Source organism: Antechinus flavipes, chromosome 1 (genome assembly GCF_016432865.1).
Source record: "Antechinus flavipes isolate AdamAnt ecotype Samford, QLD, Australia chromosome 1, AdamAnt_v2, whole genome shotgun sequence".
NCBI lineage: Eukaryota > Metazoa > Chordata > Mammalia > Dasyuromorphia > Dasyuridae > Antechinus > Antechinus flavipes.
Genome location: NC_067398.1, coordinates 419051448 through 419078870, shown reverse-complemented (window position 1 = coordinate 419078870; position 27423 = coordinate 419051448). Strand labels below are relative to the sequence as shown.

Below are 27423 nucleotides of genomic sequence, written 5' to 3'. Positions count from 1 at the left end.
AGTTTGGCTAAGATGACAGGAAAAAATCATGCCAAATGGTGGAGGGAATGTAGGAAAACTGAAACACTGATGCATTGTTGGTGGAGTTGTGAATGGATCCAACCATTCTGGAGAGCAATTTGGAACTATCCTTAAAAAGTTATTAAACTGTGCATACCCTTTGATCCAACACGAATTTATATCCCAAAGAGACATTGAAGAAGGGAAAGAGACCCATATGTGCAAAAATGTTTGTGGCAGCTAGTGGCTAGAAACTTGAAATTGAATGCATACCCATTAATTGGAGAATGTCTGAGTAAATTGTGGTTTATAAATGTTATGGAATATTATTCTGTAAGAAATGACCAGCAAGATGAATACAGAGAGCCTTGAAGAAACTTACATGAAGTAATGCTAAATGAAATGAGCCGAAAAGTTGAAACAGAAGTTTTTGCAAGGGTCTATGTTGAAAAATTACCCATGCATATGTTTTGTATATAAAAATCTATTTAAAAAAGAAACTGAGGCACAGAGACATTTAAAAAAAAGCACATAAGAAAGAAAATGAGTTTCAGACTTACCAGTTTGAAAAATGCAGCCTTTTTGACTATGAAACTAATCAAATCCAGAAACTAATATTACCCATGTGTTAGAGGATGTGGCGTACCTTCATATTAGGTTATCTGGTCTTGCCCAAGACATGTTCCTTTATATATGTTTTGACTCCTGGGAGCCCATAATAAGACTACATGCCAAATATTTCTAATTCCATTTTATAAATTAGGAAATTAAGGTACAGAAAATTTTAATGAGTTTTTAAAATAGGTGTACAGTTATTTGACATTTGAACTCTGGTCTTCCTAAATCAAAGTCCCTCACTAATTCTATTCTTCCAGAATGTTTCCCATACACCAAATTATGCCTCCTTTCCATGCACCTCTCAAATTACAACTGTGATGTAAGCAAAATTTAATTCAGTTTAACCTAACAAATATTTATTAAACATCTCCAGCTAGGGACAAGGGATACAAATATAAATTGTAAAAATCCTTACCCAAAAGGAAGTTACATTTTAATTAAAAGAACAATATAGCTATAGATAAATCAAAACAAAATGTTTTAAATAATGAAAAATAATTTTGTAAAGCACTGACTTGGACTGAAGTACTAAAAAAAACTCATGCAAAATGTGACATTTGACCTAAACTTTGAATGAAAGAACAGAAAATTTCCCAGTCATAAGGAAATCATTTTTTAAAAAAGATAGGGAATTCCAGCTGAACTATTTAAAACCAGAAAAGACAATGTTTATGTGATGTACTTAACAAATATGAAAATTTGGAAAATACAACAGTGGCCACTGAATTGGAAAAGACCAGTTACATACCAATTTACATACCAATGCCAAGGGGTAGTAAAATTACCAAACAATTATATTCATTTTATATGAGTAAGATTTAGCAATGTGAATCAAAACTTGACAGAAAAGGAACCTCATTTTAAAAGAGATAGAAGAACTAGAGGCCAAATTGCCAATGTTCACTAGATTATAGAGGGAAAAAAGCAGCTACAGAATGAAAAAAAAAAAAATTCTGCTTCATTGACTACAATAAAACTTTTGACTGGATGAATCACAAAAAATGTTCCAAATCCTCAGAGAAATAAGAGTGCCAGATCATTTTACTTGTATCTGAGGAACCTATATGAGGGATAAGAGACAACAACTAAAATTGAACATGAAATACCTGATTGGTTTAAGATTAGGAAAGGAGTACAATGAGACTATGTGTGGTCAGCTTATTTACTTAAATTTTATTCTGAAAATATCATGCTAAAGGCCTGTATGGATGAAACAAAAGCTTTATGTAAAATTACTTAAGCTATGAAATATCAACAATATGAGATATGCAGATAATTAAGAAGTCTTTTTTAATTAATTAATTTTAAATACATTCCTTTATGAATCATATTGTGAGAGAAAAATCACAGAAAGAGGGGAAAACCATGGGAATTATTTTAAAAATGGAATAAAAAAGCAAACATAGTGATGAGAGATGGATATGAAGTACCTAAATGAAATTAGGGTTTAGTTGAAGTCTAGTGACAGATTTGGGGTACAGGGAGTCAAATAGAGTTCCCCTGCAATCCCTTTGGATTCGGCGCAAGGATGCAGTGTTAAATGAAGTCTAGCCAATTCCCAATAAAAGCATTTTTTGTCTAGAAAAGCTAGATTGATAAAAGAGGTTTTTTTATGGGGTTTGGAAGTAAGGAAATAGGTGAAGATAGAAATAAGAAGGGCACCAGACAGAAGGTCCAGTGGACAGAGGGTCCTGGCATTCCAGGTGTAAGGTTGGCCTATTTGGGACCTCTGCAAAGAGGGAGTTCCAGCTTGGCCTCTTTTATAATGAGAGATTTATCTAGAGGGGCTTGTGGGTATAGTCCCAAGTTGGCTCAGGTCCAGATCTTCTGTTGGAATTCAAAAGGACCAGCATTTGTGAATCAAAAGGGAATTACATTAACTAGGAGGGGGAAATCAGAAAGAAAGGAATCTGAAAGGGACCACACCCACATCATTAGCACATATTAATTTACATTCAGTCTTCTTATGTTTTGTTTTGTTTTGTTTTGTTTTATTTTTTTTTCCTGCATGCAGATGGCATTTTCTATCCAAAGTTTATTGGGATTGCTTTGAATCACTGAACCACTTAGAAGAACCAAGTCTTTCATAGTTGATTATCGCACATTCTTGCTGTTATTGTGTACAATGTATTCCTGGTTCTGCTTGTTTCCCTCAGCATCAGCTCATGTAAATCTTTCCAGGCCTTTTAAAAACATGCTTGTTCATCATTTTTAATAAAACAATAATATTCCATTACCTTTATATACCCACAACATGTTTCCAGTTTTTTGCTACTACAAACATTTTTGAATATGTGGGTCCTTTTCCCTCCTTTATGATGTCCTTGGGATACATACCCAGTAATGGCACTGCTGGATCAAAGGGTATGCATAGTTTTTAGCCCTTTGAGCATAGTTTCAAATTGTTCTCCAGTATGGTTAGATCTTTTCACAACTGCACCAACAATGCATTAGTGTTCCAGTTTTCCCACATCACCTTCAACATTCATTATTATCTTTTCCTGTGATCTTAGGCAATCTGAGAAGTATAAGATGATATCTTAGAGCTGTTTTAATTTGCATTTCTCTAAGCAATGGTGATTTACATATGAAAAAGTATATGACTATAGATGGCTTCAATTTCATCTGAAAATTGTCAGTTCATATCCTTTGACCAATTATCAATTAGGGAATGACTTGTATTACTATAAACTTGACACAGTTCTTTATATAAATGAGACCTTTATCAGTAATACTGGTTGTAAAGTTTTTTTTTTTTTTCCCCCAACTTTGCATTTCCTTTTTAATCTTGTTTCTGTAAGTTTTGTTGCATAAAAACTTGTTTTAATTTAATGTGATCAGAGTTTTCCATTATGCCTTTCATAATATTCTCTAGTCCTTTGATTATAAATTCCCCCCTTTTCCAAAGATCTGCTAGGTAAATTATCCCTTGTTTCCTAAATTTTTTTATGGTATACTCCTTCATGCCCAAATCATGTATCCATTTTGACCCTATCTTGGTATGGGGCTTGAGAAAATTGGCATATGCCTAGTTTCTGACATATTATTTTTCAGTTTTCCCAGTTATTTTTGTCAAATAAGATCTCTTATTCCTGGAACTGATTGGGGGTCGGGGGAGTTATTATTGCTATAGGCCTTGATTATTGTGTCATCTGTAGCTAATCTATTCCATTAATCCACCAATATATTTTTAGCCAGTACCTAATGGTTTTGATGACTGCTGCTTTATAATATAGATTTAGGTTTGGGACTGCTAGGCCACCATCCTTTGTAATTTTTTTTTTTTTATTGATTCCCTTGATATTCTTGATCTTTTGTTCTTCCAGATGAATTTTGTTATTATTCTTTCTATTTCTATAAAATAATGTTTTGGCAGTTTGGTATGGCACTGAACAAGCAGACCAATTTAGGCAGAATTGTCATTTTTATTATATTAGCTTGTCCTAGACATGAACAATTGACACTTTTCTAATTGTTTAGATCTGATTTTACTTTTGTGACAAATAGTTTGTAATTGTGTTCTTATATTTCTTGGGTTTGTTTTGGCAGGTAAACCACCAAGTACTTTATTTTGTCTGCAATAATTTTAAATGGAATTTCTCTTTGTATGCTGATTTCTCTTGCTGATGGGCTTTGTCAGTAACATATAGAAATGCTGTTGAGTTGCGTGGGTTTATTTTTATATTCTGCAACTTTGCTAAAGCTATGAATTGTTTCTAGATTGAATTTGTTTTTGGTTGGTTTTCTAGGATTCTCTAAGTATATCATCATATCATCTGCAAATAGTGATACTTTTCTTTCCTTACTGCCTATTCTAATTCCTTTAATTACTTTTTCTTTTCTTATTGCTAAAGCCAGCATTTCTAGTACAATGTTGAATAATAATGGTTATAATGGCCATCCTTGGGGCAATTAGGTGGCACAGAGAATAGAGTACCAGCCCTTAATTCAGGAGGATTTAAGTTCAAATCTGGCCTCATACACTTAACATTTCTAGCTGTGTGACCCTGGACAAGTCACAACCCCAATTGCATCAGTAAAAAAAAAAAAAAAAAGAAAGAAAAAAAAAGGCATTTTTGTTTCACTCCTGATCTTATTGGGAATGCATCCAGCTTCTCTCCATTACTAATAATGCTTACTGTGGGTTTTAAATAGATACTGCTTATTATTTTGAGGAAAGCTTCCTTTGTTGACCCTGTGCTTTCTAGTGTTTTTAATAGGAATGGGTGTTCTATTTTGTTAAAAGCATTTTTTGCTTTGAGAGTATATGATTTCTATTACTTTTGTTATTGATATGGTAGAGAAGCCTCTTGATAAGGATAAAAGAACAAAATGCAATGCTGGATTGAAGATTAACATAAAAAAGTAAGATCTTTATAATGGGTCTCATTATGTTATGCCAAATAAAGAGAACTAATTGAAAGCAACTCAGATTTTATATGCCTCGACTCAACAAACACTCTAGTTGGAAAATACGATTATAAAATTAAAAGATTCTTTCTCCTTGGAAGGAAAGGTATACCAAATATGTATAAAATACTAAAAAGGAAAAAAAAATCACCTTGCCAATAAAATTCCATATATCAAAGCTATAATTTTTCATTTGTTTGTTTGTTTTCTACTAGCAATATATGACCATGAGAATTGGAGTACAATAAAAACTGAGCATCATAGAATTGATGCTTTAAAGTTGTGATATTAGACAAGCCTTTTGGGAGTTTTTGGATAGCAAAAATATCAAATCACTCAATACTTAAAGAAATTAATTCAGGATATTCACAGGAAGGTCAAATACTGAAGCTGAAGGTTAGATACTTTGATCACAGAATGAGAAATTAAGTGACCTTGGAAAAGACATTAATGTTGGGAATGATTGAAGGCAAAAGGAAAAGGGGATAGGAGAGGATGACATGGATAGATAGTATCATATAACAATGAATATGCACTTTGATTTCAAAAGATAATGGAGGAGAGAAAAATATGGGATACTATGGTCAAAGAAATCACAAAAAATTAAACATGACTGAACAACTGAATGAAAAAGGAATTATATATTAAAGAATAATAGATATAGAGCATGGAGGACATCAAACACTACTTAATATCTTCTTTTTTTTTGAAAAACCTAAAATTTCAAGAGCAGTCATATAAGTTGCAATTGTCATCAGTAGGATTTGGAACTTGATTTACTGACTTCTGAGGCATTGTTTTTGTGTTTTGTTTTTGCTGGGATTTGAATTGTGAGCTAGGAAGCACCCACTTTTCTAGCTGCATGACATATTACAATTTTAGAATAATGTAAATAACGAAAAAATTTCTTTTCATTTTTACCATGATATACTTGACCAGTTTTAAAAAAAAGTTTTCTTGAACAAATTATTCATTATCATCATCATCATCGTCATTATCAAAATAATAAAAAAATTTACATCTATTTAAAGAACAGAATTGTTTCAAAGTAGGCTTAGTTATGTTTATGTCATAATAATGCCTTAAATGTAGTTAACTTTAAATTCAATTGGTGCTTTCTAAACACAACCTCAGTTGTGCATCACAGTAATCTTGTATAGTAGTCAGTCACAACATTATTTTACTTCTTTTATAGTCATGGACAAATGGTATCCAGAGTTAATACATAACTAAACCAAGAAGATATCCAGAAGTTGAAATATACAGGGCTAAAATCAATGTTTGTTGCTATGTTGGCTATAAAAGCAATTGTTACTGGTTGCAGTATATAGTAGCACAAATACACTTTACTTTTGTACTGTGTTTTCATGGTGTGTGTGTGTATGTATTTATATAGGCAAGTATATGTGTACTTAAGTTTGAATGATGAATGGGTAGGTTCTCTGTATCCTTAAGAAATTGCATAGATTTGACTTGAAGGAAGATGTGATTAGATTAAGGTTTTCTCTACCTAACCTTCTCCAAGGGTGAATTTTATTCCTTCTAGTCAGGGAACAACAAAATAATGCTGGTCACTGTGCTCTCTTCATAGTGGGAAGTACCAGGCTGCAATTATATCTCTCTGACTCTTAAATATTTTTAGTTAAGAGGAAATATCTTCATGTTCAAGCTGTGTTTTTGATTGCTATCAATTGCTATCACTTAACAGAGAAGGCCTCCAAAATGTATATTCAACTTCACTTCCTTCTTACCAAATGCCAATTTGATAAAGATTATCATACTTAGTGAATAACAAATCAACCCATTAATTCAAGCAAATAGCAACAAGGAAGAAAAACAATTACACAAGTGTGTGTATGCTGTCAAGGAACAAAGTAAATACATTTTCTCACTAGAAGTGAAAGAACTCAGCTAAATCATAAGAGAAGGAATCCATGATCTCACAAAAGGGGAAATCACCTTAAATTCTAACATAGTAAGTTATAAACAGAGACTTGATCAAGGTTGCAAGTTCTCTGTAAATAAGGTTCTCTCTGGATTCTTTATCTTCCTTCAATGATCTTTCCTTGAAGAAAATATAAAACTCATTATCTACTCTTTGGAAGCTGGAAGCCAGAAAAGTTAGGATCTCTATTCACATTCAAGTTGTAACCAACTATTCTTCTCATGTAGACACTGAGCAAAGGTAATCATTCTCTACTAGTGAGGAGAGTCTTGGATAATACTTATAATCGAGAATTAGTAGGTCAGACAAGACTACTACTTCCAATTTTTAGCAATTATTCCATCCCTTTCTATAATTGAAAGCAATGAAATTAGATTTTTAAAAAGAAATTACTACTCTAGAATTTTCTTTAACTAGATTCTTCTATATACTGGGACCATAAAAGATATTTATTACTTCTGTATGATCAGGTAGGCCACTGATTAATGACTGAGAGCTTATGCAAAGAGAAATTTAATGAAGTTAATAGATTAAGCAATTCCATTTTTATGTGGCCCGTTTTCATAGAGATACCAAGTTCCAGGAGCCAGATCCAAGAAGGTAGAGTAAAAAAAGAATCTTGCCTGACCTCTCTCTCAGACATCTCCAAATATCTCTGAATGAGAACTCTATATACACTGTAGAGAGGCAGAACTCCAAGAGTCAAAATGAAACAATTTTGTAATCTAAGATAACTTACAAGATTGTCATGAAAGGTCTGTTGTACCAGAATGAAATGAGAGCTCTGTCCAGCACAGACTACACCAATACAGGCCCAGCTATAGCAAACTGGGAGTAGTCTGTTGGTGAATGAGTCCATGGAAGCAGTGGGGGGTTTCAGACTTTATACATAAAAGACAACTTATGAGGTTAGTAGGAAAGTTCGGTCATACTTGGATAAGAGTGGAACACCCAGTGCAGGCCATTCTACCACAGGCACAGCCCCAACAAATCAGGGGCATTCTATGGGACCCTCTGAATTAGAAGTGGCAGTGACTACTTCTGCAGCTCTCAGAACACAGACACTAAGTTTCATACAACTGGTAAGAAGGAGATTTCAGGAGTCTCTTTGCTAACACTGAGTCAGGCAGGACTCTGTTGCTTTGCCTATACTTTTATCTGGGCTTCCTGCTATAGTGGAGCAACAACCCTCCTCCCAATTCCAAAGCATTTAAGAGCTCTTGTGGTAACTCACAGGTAATGAGAGTAATTTACATTTCTCCTTAAATTGTACCACCTTGGAAAAACAAAAGATTTACAGGTTCCTAGATGTATCTCTGCCTAAAATTGGATACCTGAAGCTTGGAACAATGCATTGTCCACCCTGAAAACAAAGCCATATTTTAACAAATAGTTAAAAGACAGGAAACAAAAACTTAGCCATATAAAATTACTATGAAGACAGGGAAGATCAAAACACACAATTAAATGAAGATAACAAAGTTGAAGCTCCTACACCCAAAGCCTACAAGAAAAATTCATACACACACACACACACACACACACACACACACACACACACACACACATATGAATTGGTTTCAAGCCATAAAAGTGCTGAAAAAAGATTTTGAAAATCAAGTAAGAGAGAGAAAAAAATTGGGAAGAGAAATAAGAGTGATGTAAGAAAATCAAGAAAAATGAATCAACAGCTTAGTAAAGGAGATGAAAAAAAAAAAATCTTGAAGAAAATAACACCTAAAAACATAATAGGTCGAATGGTACAAATAGCCAAAGAAGATAAAAATATCTTAATAAGCAGAAGTATCTAAAGGGAAAAAAGGGGACACAAAAATCCTCTGAATAAAACAAAAATAGAATTGGACAGATTGAAAAGGAAGTACAAAAATCTGCTGAAGAAATTAATTCCTTAAAAAAGTAGTAATTGAAGCAAATGGAAGCTAATGACGCTATAAGAAATCAAGAAATACTCAAACAAAAACCAAAAGAATTTAAAAAAAGAAGGCGATACCAAATATTTCATTAAAAATAACTGAATTGGAAAATAGATCCAATAAAAAAATTATTGCACTACTTGAAAGCTATGATAAAAACAAAACAAAACAAAACAAAACAGCCTAGACATTATCATTCAAAAAATTGCCAAGGAAAAGCTGTCCTGATCTTACAAAATCACAAAGTATAATAGAAATTGAAAGAATCATCTCCTAAAAGTGATTTCTAAATGTAAACTCCCAAGAATATCAGAAAAATTCTAGAGTTCCCAGGTCAAGAAGAAAACAATGCAATAGCCAGAAAGAAACAATTCAAATGTTATGGAGTCACAATCATGGTAACAGATGATTTAGCAGCTTCTACATTAAAGAATAAGAGTACTTGGAATATGACATTGAAAAGGGAAAAGGATATAGGATTACAAGAAAGAATTTTATACTCAGCAAAACTGAGTACAATCTTTCGGAGGGCAAATCATCATTAAATGAAATAGAGGATTTTCAGGCATTCTTCATGAAAACACCAGAGTTGAATAGAAAACTTTATTTTTGAACATAATATTCAAGGGAAGCATGAAAATATAAACAATGAAGGGGATATCATAATAGACTTAATAGATAAGCTGTTTACATTCCTACGTGAGAAGATGATGTAACTTGTAACTCATAAAACTTTCTTATTATAGGGCATTTAGAAGGACTATATATAAACAGAGAACACAGCTATGAGTTGAATATGATAGGATGATATCTAAAAAGTAAAATGAAGGGGTGAGAGGAATATATTAGGAGAAAGGAAAAAGAGAGATAGAATGAGATGAACTATCATACATAAAAGAGCAAAGAAGAAGCTTTTACAGTGAAAGGGGAAATGAAGGAGAAAAGGGGGTGTGAGTAAACCTTATTTTTATCAGAATTTGCTCAAAAAGAGAGTGAGATATACACTCAATTGAATATTGGAATGTATCTAATTCTACAGAAAAATTGGATGGACATGGGATAAGACAATGGGATGCAGGAAATGACAGAAGGGAGAAAACTCTTTTGAGGAGGAACAGAATGAAAAGATAGAGAATTTGGAATAATCAACTTGGGGAAAGGAAATACAGTTAGCAAAAATAAATGTGTGGGAAATAGAAATGAAGTAAGTTTCTTTGATCAAAATTTCATTTCTCTCTTTTTAAAAATAATAGCTTTTTATTTTCAAAATATATGCAAAGATAGTTTTCAGCATTCACCTTGGCAAAAGCTTGTGTTCCAGATTTTTCTTCTTCCAATAATCCAATATATGTAAAATATGTGCAGTTCTTTTACACAATCAGGAAAATTCAAATCAAAATGACTAAAATTCAGATCAAAAAGGGCTAAAATGAGAAAGAAAACAAAAAACAAACAACCAGCAACAAAATAGGTTAAAAAAACAATTTTATGATCCACATTCAGTGCCAATAATCCTCTTTCTGAAAGCAGATGATTTTCTTTCACAAGTCTATGGGAATTGGCCTGAATCACCTCATTGTTGAAAAGAGCCACACCCATCATAATTAATCATGACATAATCTTGTTGTTGTTGTGTATAATGTTTTCTTGATTCTACTCAATTTATTTAGCATCAGTTCATGCAAATGTCTTCATGCTTTTCTGAAATCATCCTGCTGATCATTTCATATAAAGCAATAATATTCCATAATATTCATATATCATAAATTATTCAGCCATTCCCCACCTGATGGGTATCCACTCAGTTTCCAGTTCAAAAAGGGCTGCTACAAACATTTTTTGCACATGTGAGTTTTTTTCCCCTTATTTATGATCTCTTTGAGATATATGCCCAGGAGAGGTCTGCTAGATCAAAGGGATGCACAGTTTGATAGTCCTTTGGCATAGTTCCAAATTGTTTTCCAGAAAGGTTGGATCATTTCACAACTCTGCCAAGAATGTATCAGTGTTCCAGTTTTCTCATATCCCCTCCAACATTTATCATCATATTTTCCTGTCATCTTAGCTATGGTATTCAGTGGTACCTTACAGTGTGTCTTAATTTGCATTTCTCTGATCAATAGTGATTTAGAGCATTTTTTTACATGAATAGAAATGGTTTCAATTTCTTCATCTGACAATTATCTATTCATATCCTTTGACCATTTATCAATTGGATTGTATTCGTATTAATTTGAGGCAATTCTCTATATAATTTAGAAATGAGGCCTTTATTAGAACTCTTGGATGTAAAGATTTTTTCCCCAGTTTTCTGCTTCCCTTCTAATCTTATCTGCAAACTTTTTTTTTTTTATTTTGGTATAAAAACTTTTCAATTTAATACAATCAAAATTATTCTTTTTGCATTTTTACTATACTCTAGTTTTAATTTGGTTATAAATTCCTTCTTTCTCCACAGATCTGAGGGGTTTCTTTGTTCTAATTTGCTTAGAGTATCACTCTCTTTTTTATTAAAGCTTTTTATTTACAAAATAGATGCATGGGTAATTTTTCAACATTGAACCTTGCAAAGTCTTTTATTTCAAATTGTCCCCTCCTCCCCACCCTCTTCCCTAGATGGCAGGTAGTCTAATACATGTTAAATGTGTTAAAAAAAAAAAAAAAAAGAACATGTTAAATCCAATATATGCTTACATATTTGTATAGTTATATTGCTGCACAAGAAAAATTGGATCAATTGGGGAAAAAAATGGAAAAGAAAACAAAATGCAAGCAAACAACATTAGATTATTATAGTCATTGACTCTTGTGTCTTATGAACCTGATTTATTCCACTGATTAACTACTTTATTTCTAAGTCAGTACTAAATGCTTTTGATGACTGCTGCTTTATAATGTAGTTTTAGATCTGGTACAGCTAAAAAGCTTCATTTCTGAAACATATATAGAAATGAGTCAAATTTATAAAAATAACAACCATTGCCCAACTCATAAATAATCAAAAGATATGAAGTTTTCAAAAAAGTAATCAAAGTTATCTACAACCATACTTAAAAATGTTCTAACTCAGTAATGATTGGAGAAATAAAATTTTAGGAAATTTAGGAAATTACCTCATATCTAATAAAATAACTAATAGGAAAGAAAAGGAAAATGCCAAATGATGAAATGGGTGATGAAAAATGGAACAATAGTGAGTTGTTGATGGAGCTGTGGAGTGATTCAACTACTAACTAGAGCAATTTGGAACTTTATCCCAAGGGCTATAAAACCATATATACTCTTTGATCTAGCAATGAAACTCCTAGATCTATATCCCAAAGGGGATAAAAAACAAGAAGGAAAATAATCTATGATAATATGTATAATGAACAAAATAATGTGCAAAAATATTTATAGCTCCTTTTCTGGAGACAATGATTTGGAAATTGACGAGATGCCCATCAATTGGAAAATGGCTGCACAAATTGTGGTATATAGTTATAATGAAATATTATTGTGTTATAAGAAATGATGAATAGAATCCTTATAGGAAAAACCTGGAAAGACTTACCTAAGTTGATGCAAAATGAAATGTATTGTATAAAAAGTAACAACAATATTGAGGATCAGCTGTGAATGGCTGTTATTCTCAACAATACAATGATCTACTATAACTCTGAAGGACTTATGATGAAAAATGCTATTTTTTCCCGGGGGTGGGGGTGGGGTGGGGAACAACTGATGGTGTTTGAAAACAGAATGAATCATACTTATTTCCCTTTATCTTGAGCATTTTTTTTGTTCTGTTTTCTTTCACAACATGACTATTATGGAAATGTTTTGCATGACTACACACGTATAATCTGTATTGAATTGCTTACCTTCTCAATGGTGGTGAGAGTCAAGGAGAATAGAAGAAAAGAGAATTTGAAACTCAAAACTCTAAAAACAAATTTTAAAAATTGTTTTTACATGAAAGTGGGGAAAATAAAAAGGTAAACAAATTAAATGATTTTTTAATTGTCAAAATAATAATGAAGAAAGTTTAAAAAAGAAATATCAGGCTTATTGCTTAGATGGATGTATTATCAATCTATAGTATAATTAGAATGACAAAAACTAAAAGTAATTATTTTGATAAGTTACTGGCTATTTAAAACATAGGGAGGGAAATGTGTGTATGTGTCTCTGTGGGTGGGTGGAAGGGTGTGAGTGTGGGTGTGTGTATGTATTCCAAGTGGCATGTATATCAATCATTTTTAAGGACAATTAAAAAGGAAAGAAATATATTTTTTTCCCCTCTGCCTTTCATGAGATAGATTACAGATATTTCATTAATTAACTCTGAGATTTTGATAAAATTACTTCATCTCTGTGGTCCTCTTTTGCAAAATGTTCAGTTTGAACTTCACAATTTCTAAGGTGTCTTTTAAATCTTAACTTTAATAATTTTATAATACAAAGTTCTGAGTTCTGCATGATGAAAATTATATGAACTATTTTGCAATTTTAAATCTACTTTATTCAAATAAAAATAAGGAAGGGAAATGAATATTATTCAGTATTTTAAGATACAGTGTCAAAGCAACACTCATTTAATTTGCAGGTACATATCAGTTAAGTTCTCTGGAATCTGTGCCCCTTGGAACCCCATTGGGAAGAGTAAAGGCCAATGATCCTGATGTGGGAGAGAATGCAGAGATGGAATATAGTCTTGTGGAAGGAGATGGTTCAGACATGTTTGACATCATCACAGACAAGGATACACAAGAAGGGATTATAACTGTCAAAAAGGTTTGTTATCTCTATTGTGATTTTTTTCTAAATTAATATGCAATATATTTTTTACCTTCTTTACGAGAAATACATCCCTTATGAACTTATTTTGTGAGAATTGCTTTGGCATTTTGCTTCCCAAAAGACCTCCTAATTGCCATATAACAATCACGTGTAACATCCAGTACTAATGAATCTAGTACTAATAGTCGTGCAATAAAATTTAATATAAAAAATAAAATAAAAAATATTTGAAATATATTTTATTTGGCCTCATTAAAACTATCCTGAGGTGAGAGTAGATTACTAAGATACTAAAGTACAAAGAACTTCTTTTGAAGGTTATCACCTTCTCTATTACATATTAATGTACCCTAATACATCAGTCCAATATTGATATTGATAATAAGTACAAATTTTGTTTTAATTATGACAATAACTTGGATGATTTTTAAGACTAGATATTAATTTTTTTTGTAAATATGCTCAGATAGACAGACATGAAGAAAAATCTTTTTTTCTTTTGTTTGTTTTGGCAAGACATTTAGGATTAAGTGACTTGCCCAGAGTCACCACAAGCTAGCAAGCGTTAATTCTCTGATGTTGAATTTGAACTCAGATACTCCTGAATTCACGTCCAAAGCTCTATCCACTGCATGATTGAACTGCCCTGTTAAGCTAAATTTTAAACATTTGATTATTTTGCCTTATGTTATAACAGATAATATGAATTCAACATTTCCTGCCAATTGCTAATAAAAATGTGTAATTTCTTATCTTAAGATTCAAGTAGAGACTATTAAAAATTGACTTGACTAAATAGTTCATATCAGACACATTTTGTTATTTTAATTTACATTTTACTCTTCTCTTTCAACCTATGTGAATGCCAAATTGAGAGCTTTAATTGTTGGAGATCATTGAATAAGACTAATTAAAAAATATAGACATTTGCATCTAAAAGCTAATACTTGCCTCCAACAAGTGAGCACATGTATTAAAATTTGCAGATCAAAAAACATAATAAATGGTAATTACTCACAGTAGCTCACATTCTACTGGGGAAGTATAGGAGAAAGAAAGACAGACACACAGTGAAAGACACAGAGATATACAAAGACACACACACATACACACACCAAGACAGAGATGGAGACAGAAACAAACAAAGAAACAAACAAAAAGACAAAACAGAAACAAATAGGATCATGACATGGCCCATATTACAAGCATCACCTAATCGGAACATTGGAGAAATCAAGAGATTCCAAAAACTATATATAAATATATATTATATGTGAAAGTTTATTCTTAACTTAAGCAAAAATTTGGAGACAGAATATGGAATGTGATTTGTGTAGAACAGCTAACAAGCCAGTTTGGCCAAAAAGAACAGTGAATAAGAAGTAATATGAAATGTAAGTGGAAAGATAAGTGGGAACCAGATTATGGTAATCCTCAAGTGAAAGATTTTATGTTGTATCAGAGAATCAATAGCAAAGCCACTTTAGACTCTTGGATTTCCATAGGAGGTAATTTAGAAAATATGTATTTTATGATATCAATTTAGAAGATATTTGATAGAGGTATTAAATGCAGAAAAGACTCAAATCCTGAAGACTGATTGAGTCAACTGCAATAGACTTTATAAAAGATGATAAATATCTTAAGTAAATTTCAGGCTGTCTTTTAAGTTCAGTGGCTTATGCAATCCAATTCCATAAACATTTAAGAAACACCTATTTTATAGCGAGCTTACATTTTTAGGTATAAGTAAGCATTAACTTTGTCATTTATATAATGATCACTACTTTAGGAAGCTATTTATATGTAGTTCATGCTATCTAGAGAGATGACTGCTATTGTTTTAACTTCTCATGTATTCATGGGAATGTGCTGCTGTTAAATGTGAAAAATCTTGTCAATTTTTTCTCTAGCAATTAGATTTTGAAAAGAAAATGGTATATTCTCTAAGGGTGGAAGCAAGTAATACTCACCCCGATCCACGTTTCCGACACCTGGGGCCCTTCAAGGATACAGCAGTAGTCAAAATTTCTGTGGAAGATGTTGATGAATCCCCCGTCTTCAGCAAACCCTTTTATTTGATTGAAGTAGATGAAGATGTCAAAGAGGGTAGCATTATTGGACAAGTCATAGCTTATGATCCAGATGCCATGAAGAATTTGATAAAGTAAGTACTTCAGAAATATTTACATTGTCACACACAAAAATCAAATTTTCCTTCTATTACTATTTATAAAAAAATTAACAATATGATTTTTTTTCTTAAATTCATTAGTAATGAATTTACCTTAGTCCTTTAGAAACAAATCAAAATTAGCAAGCAAATCATAAGAAAACATTACAATTCTAAATCATGGATATAGATAGCATAATGAATCTCTTGATATTCTCCTTCTTATTATTGATACCTCTAAGTAAAACTGAAAAATTGGAGGAGATAGTTGTTTCTGAAATTTAAGCTGAATCTTAAGATGCCATACATACTTAACAAAAAAGTCAATATGTGAAAGGAAGTATATTGGATTTAGGCTACTAGAACTTCCCATAGCCAACATTAGATATTAATAACTATAATTTTTTGAATTGCCTGGTATAACAGATGCATTTTATGTGGTTAAAAATAATTGATGAAACCTTAGGACTTTGTTTTATCCTATCAGTTTTCCTACTATTTGTCAATTAAATATTGTCAAAGCTAGAGTTTTGAGTGCTTATAATTCAAGATGATTTATGCAAGGTTATTAAGAGACATATGTTTGTTATTTTGATTTTAATTAAATTTTGTTTGATCTTTCTTTTCATTCATATGTATGCTGTACCCATTATTACAATTCCTCTCTGTTTTCTCAACCTGTATAACACTTGTTAATTTCTTTTCATAAATGCTAGCCATCTAATGTGCTTCTGTTTATTGATAAGTAATGTCCCTGTTCTGAAGAAATTTTTTTTAAAGCATGATTTTAAATTGTTCTAGGAATAAGACATTTTTAAATAGGAAAAAATTAATAGGAAAAATATTTTAATAGGAAAGAACCAAACATATTTAAATTAAAAATGACATTTAAAAATAACATCATCTCATTCAGAAAGAAATATTACAGTGCACTTTATTCAAAACAAGCAGCTACATGAATAACCAACTGTGAATATATTAATACAATAAGTTATCTTTCTAATATAATGATCATCTTTGCAAACAAAGGAATTAACAAAAGTATAATTAAGATAACTAATTTTAAAACACTGTTAACTGTTTATGTATTATATGTAGCCAAGTTTTTTGGTATAATTTGCTTAACATACATGGCAAATTTGATATTAAAATAAATAAATAAATATATATATATATATAATTTTCAGAAGTTACTTTTTGTGAAATGAATTTGTTCAAATATATGCAATTATATATGCATAACTATATTTACAAATAAATATATACATAAGAATATACATTTATATGTTATATTTATTATTTAAATTTATATATCTCTATATTTGTCATAGTCATTATGCTAAACACAAAGTATATGAAGTAAGGCAGGGAAGGGATCTGTATAAATCTGCCTTTAAATATTTTGCATTTTAATAGGCATCAATCAAAAAACTATACATGTAACATATAGATTGAAATTGAAGGGAGTCTCAGAGGGAAAGCACAAATTGTATGTTAGAAAAAGGAAAGAAAGGAATAGAAGGACTGGCATGAAGATTATATATAGAAATAAGCTAAATCTTAGAAGATGCCAGAGAAAACAGAAGTGAGAGATAAAGAGAGAAAATATTTTAATTTGGGAGGACAGTCAGTAAAATAGCAGGGATCTGGCAGAAATAATGTTTTGTATAGGAAAAATGCCTGTGTTGCTCTATTATCAGGTACATGATAAGGGAGTAAAATCTCATAAGACTTAAAAAAGAAAAAGGGGTCAGATTGTGAAGAATTTAAAATGCTAAAAGAGTATTTTCTATTTGATTCCAGAAGTAATAGAGAGATATTTGGGCTTATTGAATTGGAAAAATGACAAGATTAAATCTGTGCTTTAGAAAAATATATTTTTAAAATTATTAAACTGTGGTGTTTTTCTTCTTTAAAATATAATGGTTCTCTCTGGGAGCAGGTTTCTTGGGGAGGTTTTCTGGAGGCAGCCTTAGTTTCAGTTAAGAGTAATAATCACCCAAATGCAGCTAGGTGATAAAAGTTCAGATCTTTTTATTGCTTCCTCCAAAATAGCCCGGTTAGTTTTTCTTAGAGGCCTATCTTTCTGCTTGGTTCCAAGAGCTCTTGCAGTTGTTCTTTGCCTCTGCTTTCTTCAGCCTCCAGCCAGCACAAAGGTGGAAAATGGAATGGATCTGACTCCTCTAGCTCAACTGAGTGTCTCCAGCCAGCACCAAGATGAAAGTTAGAAATGAATCTCTCTTGCCTCCAAGAGAGGGCTTGGGGGCTTCCTCCCAGAGTGCTCCTCTGCAATCCCTGGCAATGTTCTGAAGTAACTAACTAACCTGAAGCTAAGAGCCTCTTTATATATGATTTCCCAAAGGTTGACTCCTACTTCTGGAGGCAGAGATTAAGGGAGGTGTGAATTCAGATATCTCATACTAAACCCTGGAATCTCCCAAACGTGTGAACTCCAATGAGTACTTAAGTATATTAGTGAGCTAGAGGATTTGCTAAGTACTATGCTAAATTAGCACTTTGTAAGGATTCCAACATTAAACAAAAATCATTTCCACACCATATTATTTTTAAAATGATTGAACATATTTCAAGTGTATTATGTACAAATTGCTATTCCATTATATATGTAGTAGAACTATCATGTAAATTTCTATTTTTATTTTTTTCTTCCTCCCTCTCACTATACATACATACATGAACATATATATATATATAGTATTTATATAAATACACACACACATATATATATATATATGTAAATTTTTTTCTATACAAACTTCTATTATATGTTTCCTCTGGATGCATTTTTTTATTTGTCTTTCATAGTTAATTTAATTTAAGTTAAGTTAAGTTAAGTTAACCAGTTTAAATCAATTTCATCTGGATTGAAAGAATTTGAATTGTATTCTTTAGCTAATTAGGTCCTTGGGGAAATTGGCTATGTTGATACTTTGATGCTTAAGTACTAAACTAATAGAGGGTACCTACTGAGGAGAACTTTCCTCATGTAATGCTTTTTCTTGCTTTCACTTTGTCATTTATTGAATTGATAAGTGGTGATAAGAAAGGTAGAATAACATAGTAAGTGGTAAGAGGGAAACATATGGACTCTGGTTCCAAATGACCTGTATACATAGTGTCAGTCTCATGCTCAACATCTGAATAACTTTGGTCATCACATATACCCTCTGGTAGAATTTATTCTTCTGTAACACAAAAGTTCCTTTCTAATTTAGAATTTATAATCTTCACATACAGCTTTATAATCTCTTCTAGAGATAAGAACTTTTAAAGTTCTTAACCTGGAATTTATAAAATTGAAAAAAAAAAGAATAATTTCAAAATTATAGTTTAACATAATTACATTCATTTGAAATCACATTTACTTTATTTTATACATTTAAAAATATTATTCTGAAAAGCATTTTTTAGGTTTTCCCAGACTACCCAAACGATCTAAGCCAAAAATCAAAAGTTTAACAGCCCCTAATAAAGATCTAAGTGTGTTGAAGAAATCTTGTTTGTTTTATTTTTGATTAGTGGTTGATTATTCAGTTTCTTGTTGTTTTTGTTGTTGTTGTTGGGGCTTGTTGTGGTTTTTTTTTTTTAACTGCTTGTGAATTATTTTAAATAAGGGTGCTGTTGAACAATTTTTAAATTGCTGCTGAATTATTTTAAATAAAAATGGCATCTTTAAAAGCAAGTCATGAAAACACAGTAGAATAGTCAATAACCTGCAGAGGGAGCCTCAACCATTTCTCCTTTCATTCAGGCATTTTCTCAAAGCAGTACCTGATATGTATGCCTCTAGAAAGGAACTGTGTGCCTAATTGTTAAGGACATTATGTTGAATTTCTATAGATTTCTTCTTTGGAATAGTGACTAATAAGGGATCTACATAAGAATATAGCATAGGATAATATGGTAAGCACTAAGACTACTGGGAAGTCCTGATATAGTCACTAATGTTTGATGACTATATTACTAATGATTGAGTACTTCCACACTCTGAAATATTGTATCATTGAAAATCTTTTCAGTACCTGTGAATCTCTACTTAAATTTAGAAGACACAGGATCTAATGAGAATGATTTAGAGGGGATTTGAAGAATTCAATTAGAATATTAAACAATTTGTAATCTAGTAGGAAATAAAATCTGCCCTTAAAATAATAAATACACTATGCCCAGAGAAATTTCCTGATTTTCCAAAGGGATCTTAGTTTGAAAAAGAGTCAAAAAGTTCTGAACAAAAATGGGAACGAAATAAAAAAAAATAAAAAATAAATAAAAACATAAACTAAGAGATCAGTAAGTCATCTATAGACCCCAAAGGAGTATAATTTTCTGTAAAATTTTAACAAACATATTGGATAATACAATTGCTGAAGATTAAAGCCAGTGATAGGGATACATAGGTTAAAATCAAGAAAATCCCTAAGCAACATTGTGAAGCAGGTAGAAATGTTCTCTTGTACCTTTCTATTTTAACTGATCTTCCCTTCAGGTTCTGTCTCTCTAAAGTCACATATCTTTGCCTCAATTGATAAGAGGGATTCTGTAATCAAATTTGTCTTTACTTGATAAGGGTTTCAAGTGTTTTCTTTGCAAGGAGGCAGATGAAACCAAGATCTCATTTTAGCTCTAATATATTAAATGAGTGAAAACACAACTCTATCCTTCCATCAATTAATCAGTCCAAAGATTTTAATCTCAGTACAATTTTTCTAGATTACAATGGTATTGCTTAAGAAATATTTTCTGATAGGCTGAAGAAATTTGACCACAAAATCATCTAAAAATAATCAATGGAGATGAGGAGGGAGGAAATTATAGAAATACTAGTGATTGCAGAGTTCTAGATGAAACTCTTGAGAAGGAAACTCGGATAGGTATTGAGAAAAGGGAAAGAGAATAAGACTTTGGCTTTGAACAGGTTTCCTTTCTCTTCTTTAGGAGGATTTTCCATCTTTGAATAGACTAGAAGATATTTAACTTCTCACTTTCTCATCAGTGTGCTAGGATTACACTAGGATCAATTCCCATGTTCACATCATTGTTTTAAATGGCATCTCTGAATTAGATTTTGGACATTTCTCGATTATCAGAGATGCATGGTTGACTGGATTTGTGGCTTTACAAACATCCCATCAAAGACACTCCACAAGTCTAAGAAAAACTTTTCAAGCACTTCAACAATGACAAAAAAGACTTCCAGCAATGAGGGGCTATGAGCTATGCCTTGGCCACATGTGGTCTCCAAATTTGAACTTGTTTTTCTATAATCTCAATCTGAACTTTTATGTATCACATACTTTGAGGGGAGTTGAGAAATGTTTTGTGCCAACTTTTCTTACAGTATCATCTTAGTAAATTCTAAAAGTTACTCAAATCAAAAGTTTGATTAAATTGATTTTCAGCTCCTGATGGGGGGAGGGAGCACATCAGTGGAGGTTTAACCAATGGCATTAGAGGAGTATTCCTGAAACTTCAGAAGCACCCCAAGAACTCTGAGGGAAAGTTAGTCAAATTAGCTTTTGGAACTTGTATTTGGCAGTGGGAGGGGGAATTGGAAGAAGCATTCTCCAAAACTTCTGTGGGTTACATTAGCAGTTTGGCATTAAAATAGGAAAAGAATCCTATGGGCTGCATTTTGACTTATATCCACAAATTAACATTACTTGTGTAGTATTTTATTTTTATTTATTGTGTTAAATATTTCCTTATTACATGGTTAGGAGGTTTAGGGCTCTTGGATTGTGAGTCAAGATTTTGATATTTTTGATCCATAGTCTTCTAGAAATGTTATTTTTTTTTAAATTTGTACTTATGAATTCATCATAGCAATATTTACATTTTAATAGGAAACTTAAATATCCAATACAGAATTATAATAGCTTCTTGGGGAACTATTTTCTCTTTAAAAGATGATTTCAGTCTCTCAGTTTATATCATATGTAGAATCACTTAGAATTATAAAACCATAAAATTTGAGAAACAGAAGAGAGGTTCAGCAGAAGCTCCTATTTTTACAGAGGAGAAACTTGAAGGATATGTTACTTTTCCAGAGTTACACAAATAACACAAGGATAATCTATGGTTCAATCCACGTATTTATGGTAAATCCATATATATTTCAGTGTGTCATGATGCTTTCTTATTAATCTGTGATAATTTAAAATATCAGTTCTGTTATCAGTGAGACTCTGGGATTCTTATTTAAGAAGAATAGGACCCAGAAGGTCTAATTCTTCTCTTCTACAAGTTGGAAGGTTTCAAGAAGCTTCTGAAGGAAAGGAATATATTAAAGTAGGAGTTCTCTGCCTCAGAAGGTAGGAAACTAATTCTACCAAACAGCAAAACATTCATCACACGCACTTTTGGAAATTCTTCTGCCACTTACAACATGTAAAAAGGATTTGAGATTATCATTACAATTAGCAGCTGTTGTCAGCTCTGCCTCACTTCATTAGTAATCAAGTTTCCCTCAGGTTACAGACTTGATTATATCCTCACAGCTTCTGAGAACAGATGCTTCCTACCTCCCACCTCTTATGATATCATTGCATTTTAAAGTTCAACTATTTTTAGGAGCACCCTTGCCACTGATATCAACTCAAACGCTCATATAATCAAACACAACTTGTTGCCGAGATATTTCATTATGACTCAGAGGTTAGAAGTTTATCACAGACAGGCAGCAAAGAGAAGACAAGCTCTTTCTTTCCAGGGATGATGCAAAGAAAAAGAAGATGAGGCAATTAATTCCTGACAAAGGTATTAGAATTTTGCAGAAAAAATCCAAATATAAGTAAAGATATTAGACCTCCAGTTTGTTGTTTTGGATTGGAATTTCATTTCAAAGATCATGGAACTAAAAATAACATTCCCATACTGAAAAAGTCAATAGTAACAGCTAATTTATGTAGAACCGAAAATGTGTCAAGCATTTGTTCAGACATTAAGTTATTTGAATTGTTCAGTAATCCCAGAATGTAGTTATTATTATCTGCATTTTATAGTTGGGAAACCTGACAGTAAGCAACTTGCTTAAGGTCATACACCTAACAAATGTCTGAGGTAAGAGTTGAATTCTAATCTTCCTAACTCCAGAGCCAGCACTCAATCCATTCTATCTACTATACCACCAGATGCCTCTAAAGATAAATGCATGATAAAATTGATGCAAAATCCATTTAGGAGTAGTAAGACCAATTAATTACTCTACAATGAAAAGAATTTCCTCCTGCCCCTTACTCTCTAGTGTCTGAAGGCAGATACTTCTTCATAGAGGATAATGAATTCACCAACATCTAGGAGTTCTATTAACAGTCCATTTGTCGAGATTAGAATATCCAAAATGAATCTTGATAATTTGCTTAAAGGAGATTCTATGGAAGAAAAACAGGAAATATAATCTCCATTTTCAAAAGAAAAAGGATACTATTTTCTCAATATTTACAAATCTTTCCCAACAATTGAGCATCTGTTAATATTTATTAATTAAACCCATATTATGGGTTTACACAATGGAGTGACACAATGGAGAAAGCATCAGGCCTGAGTCAGGAAGATCTTTGTTCAAATCCAGTTTCAGACATTATTAGCTGTGTGATCCCTGGAAAGTCACTTAATCCTGTTTACCTCAATTTACTAATATGTAAAATGAGCTAGAGAAAGAAATTGAAAACCATTCTGGTATTTTTGACAAGAAAAACTCAAATGGTTAGACACTAGTTAGAAACAACGAAATGATTCAATAATAAAACACAATGAAACAAAATAAGAAGCAAAAACAAATTCTACTTTTATGGAGTTCACCATCTAATATCGGAGACAATTATATAGATAGATAGATAGATAGATAGATAGATAGATAGATATACTGTCTATGCGATAATGTGATCTGATTTAAAAAGGGAAAACACTACAATTAAAAGGGTTTGTGAAGGTTTCCCATAGAAAAGGGAATTTTAGTTAAAACTTAAAGGAGGTCAGAGAAACCAGGAAGCAGAGATTAAGAAAGAAAACATTCCTGACATAAGAATAATTAAAATAACACCCAAAATCAAGGATATCTTGTTTAAGGAATAACAGGGAGAAACTGGTGCCACTTGATTAAAGAGTAATAGGTGGAGAAAAAAGTCTTGGAATGGACAGCTTTGTTTTTATTTTTGTTTGTTTCGGAGGGGTGAGAGGTGTGCAGGTTATAAAAAACTTTTGAATTACCAGAGTATTGTATATTTGATCTTGGAGACAATTGAGAACTACCACAGTTTATTTTTTCCCAGGTAATGGTATCTTCCAATTATATGTAATGATGAACATTTTTACCATTCACTTTTATAAAATTTTGAGCTGCAAATTTTCCTGCTTCTACTCAATTCACTCCATTTCAATTCATGTAGACTATCAAATTTCTTTCTAAAATTCACCTGTTCATTTCTTATGGCAAGTATTACATTACATTCATATAGCCCAACATACCCAGCCATTCCACCATTGATGGCCATCCCCTCAATTTCTATTCTTATCCCCTCAAATATGTAAATAGAGCTACTATCAATATTTTTATACATTTTTAAACTCTTTTTTATAATCTCTTTGGGATATCAACCTAGAAGTGGTATTGCTGGATTTGGGAATAATGCCAGATTGTTCTCCAAAATCCTTCAAGCAGTTCAAATTTCACCAAAAACACAGTAATGTCCTAATTTTGCTATTTCTTTCCCGGTGATTATCATAGCCAATCTAATTGGTTTAAAGTGAGACCTCAGAGTTATTTTAATTTGCATTTTTCTAATTAATAATCATTTAGAACATTTTTATATATTATAAGTAGGTTTAATTTCATCATCTGAAAATTGCCTGTACATTTCCACTGACCATTTATCAACTGGGGAATGACTTGTATTCTTATACATTTGACTCAATTCTCCATATACTTGAAAAATGAGACCTTTATCAAAAACATTGAATGTAAAAATTGCTTACCATCTTTCTACTTTCCTTCTAATCTTGGATGCGATGCTTTTATTTGCACAAAAACATTTTAACAGTGTAATAAAAATGATTCATTTTAAATTCTATAATACTTTCTCTCTTGTTAGTCATAATTCTTTCCTTCCTTACAGATCTGGAAGATAAACTATCCCTTGCTCTCTCAGTTTGCTTTTTGTATCACCTTTCATGTCTGAATCATACCCATTTGGACCTTATCTTGGTGTATGGTATAAATATTGCTCTATACCTAGTTTCTATCCTATTGCTTTTCAGTTTTCCCAGAATTTTTTGCCAGATGAGTTCTTATTCCAAAATTTGTGTTTATCAAACAGTATGTTTCTATAATCATTGCCTATTACTTCATGGGTACTCTAGTCCCTGAAATGAGTGTGGACCACAACATAAGCATTTGCACTCTTTCTGTTGTTGTTTGCTTGCATTTTTGTTTTTCTTCCCAGGTTATTTTTACCTTTTTTCTAAATCTGATTTTTTTTTGTGCAAGAAGATAACTGTATAAATATGTATACATATATTGTAATTAACTGTTGAGGGACAGGTCAATTCTCTGAGAGCCTCCACAGCTGTGAATCATAACAACTGAAGGAGTTGCAGGATAGCATTTGCTGACACAGGTGTTGGGGACTGGTAATGAGAAGTAGTAGGAAGAAGAGAGATGTCAGACAATGCAATTTGGTCTCAAATGCTAGCTAAGTGATGTTGGGGGAAGTCATTTAATATCATCTTGCCTCAGTTTCCTCATTTTTAAATGGCATCACCTACTAGAGTTTTGAAGATAAAATGACATAAATTTTTTAAATAGTTTGAAATCTTAAATCTCTGCATGAATGCTGGCTATTATTATAGGAAACTTTCTGTCAATCTTACTTTCCTCATTTGTAAAACAGGAATAGTACTATCTATATTATGTATAGCACTTAACTCACAAGATTGTTCTGAAGATAAGATGGCCTTTAGAAACATAAAAGAGTTCTGAAAATGTCATTTATTATTATAAAAATAAGATTAATTTTTACCAAGAAAAAACATAATTCTTCTTTCTTTTCAATACTTGGTCCAATCAATTCATCTTCTGATGTGCCTGTCCAAGGTATTGATGGATTCTCATGTCAACTGCATGACATAAGGAAGAGAGTATTTTTGTCCTTGTTTTTTCTACATACATTTTTAGGTATCTCTCTTTCAAATTATAATGAATCGCATTAAGAAAGGCCTCAGTGTTTGGGGACAGAAGGGTTTTTGCAATTAACACATTATCTACAAATACCCACATAAAAGATTCCATACTAAAGTACGTTTGTCATGATCTATTTAGAATTCTTCTTATCTTTAATCAGAATTAGTATATAGCATATTACATTGACATTTTTATGATAGTTATTATTAAGGAGAAGGGGAATTGGGATAATTACATAGCATGAATAAGGATTAACAGATGGAAAGCCTGGGGATTCCATTGATTCCCATAAAAGGCAAAAAGACCTAATAAAACTACAGTAAAAGATTGCATGGAATGTTTTTGTGTATTTGTGTGTGTGTGTGTGTGTGTGTGTGTGTGTGTGTGTGTATGCATGGTCATCTATGGGGAAAAATATGGACAACTGGTTTTGGATAAGAAGAAATGGATTCATTACAGTTTTTATCAATAAAGCAGTGACCAAATTGTTGAGAACATAGTTCAATTGGAATATATTTACTCATCATGTAATAAAATAATAATAATGATATTTATCTAATGCATTTAGGTTTGCAATGTGCTACACATATATCATCTCATTAATCTAATCAATATAAAAGTTTTTTTTTTTTTTTTTTTTAAGCACTCACTATGCTTGATTCTCTGTGCTAAGTTTTAGGAACACAAAGAATGGTTAAAATGATCCCTATTTTCCAAGAGCTCAAATCAAAATGGGAGAGGACATAAATGTGAATAGCAACTTGTATACAAAATATCTAGTTAGTAAATGGGAGAAGGTGAAGGTACTAGCAACTGGGAGACCAGGAAGGGTATTGTATAGATGATGGAATTTGAGTTGAGATTTTAGCTAAAATAAAGAAAGTAAGAGAAAATGATGGAGAGCTTTTCAAACATAAGGATAACATTACAGAGGCATAGAGATTGGAGGTAGAATGTCATGTGTGACAGACAAATAATCCAGGTTAGCTCATTGTACTATGTATAGATAATAATAAATATTAAACCATGATTTATGCTTTAAATGCATCATTGACTGTAAGAACAAAATGCATATTTTAAGACATAGACAAATTATATAGATACTGCTATTCCAATCCTTATATTGTATGCATATTTAATTTAAGAATGCTGAATATATACATATGTGGGCATATACTTATATGCATATATCCAGATATATAGTCATTTGATATCTAGATATAAATGAAGAAATTTAGGTATCTAGAGGTAGAGCATATGTGAGGTGAGCATATTTTCATTAGTATAGGGGATACATGCACATTCGTATGTATGTATAAATATATATATACATGCAAATATGTATTAATGAATTAATGAAAAA

General features: G+C 31.8%; 1 protein-coding gene across 1 annotated transcript in view; it reads left to right on the top strand.

Moving 5' to 3' along the window:
• The window catches only part of CDH9 (cadherin 9), a 145344-nt gene that overhangs the window by 97735 nt on the left and 20186 nt on the right, over positions 1-27423 (top strand). Inside the window, exons 5-6 of the mRNA XM_051969884.1 lie at positions 13496-13683; positions 15603-15856. Of these exons, the coding sequence (XP_051825844.1) occupies positions 13496-13683; positions 15603-15856 (442 nt within the window). The remainder of the gene's footprint in view (positions 1-13495; positions 13684-15602; positions 15857-27423) is intronic.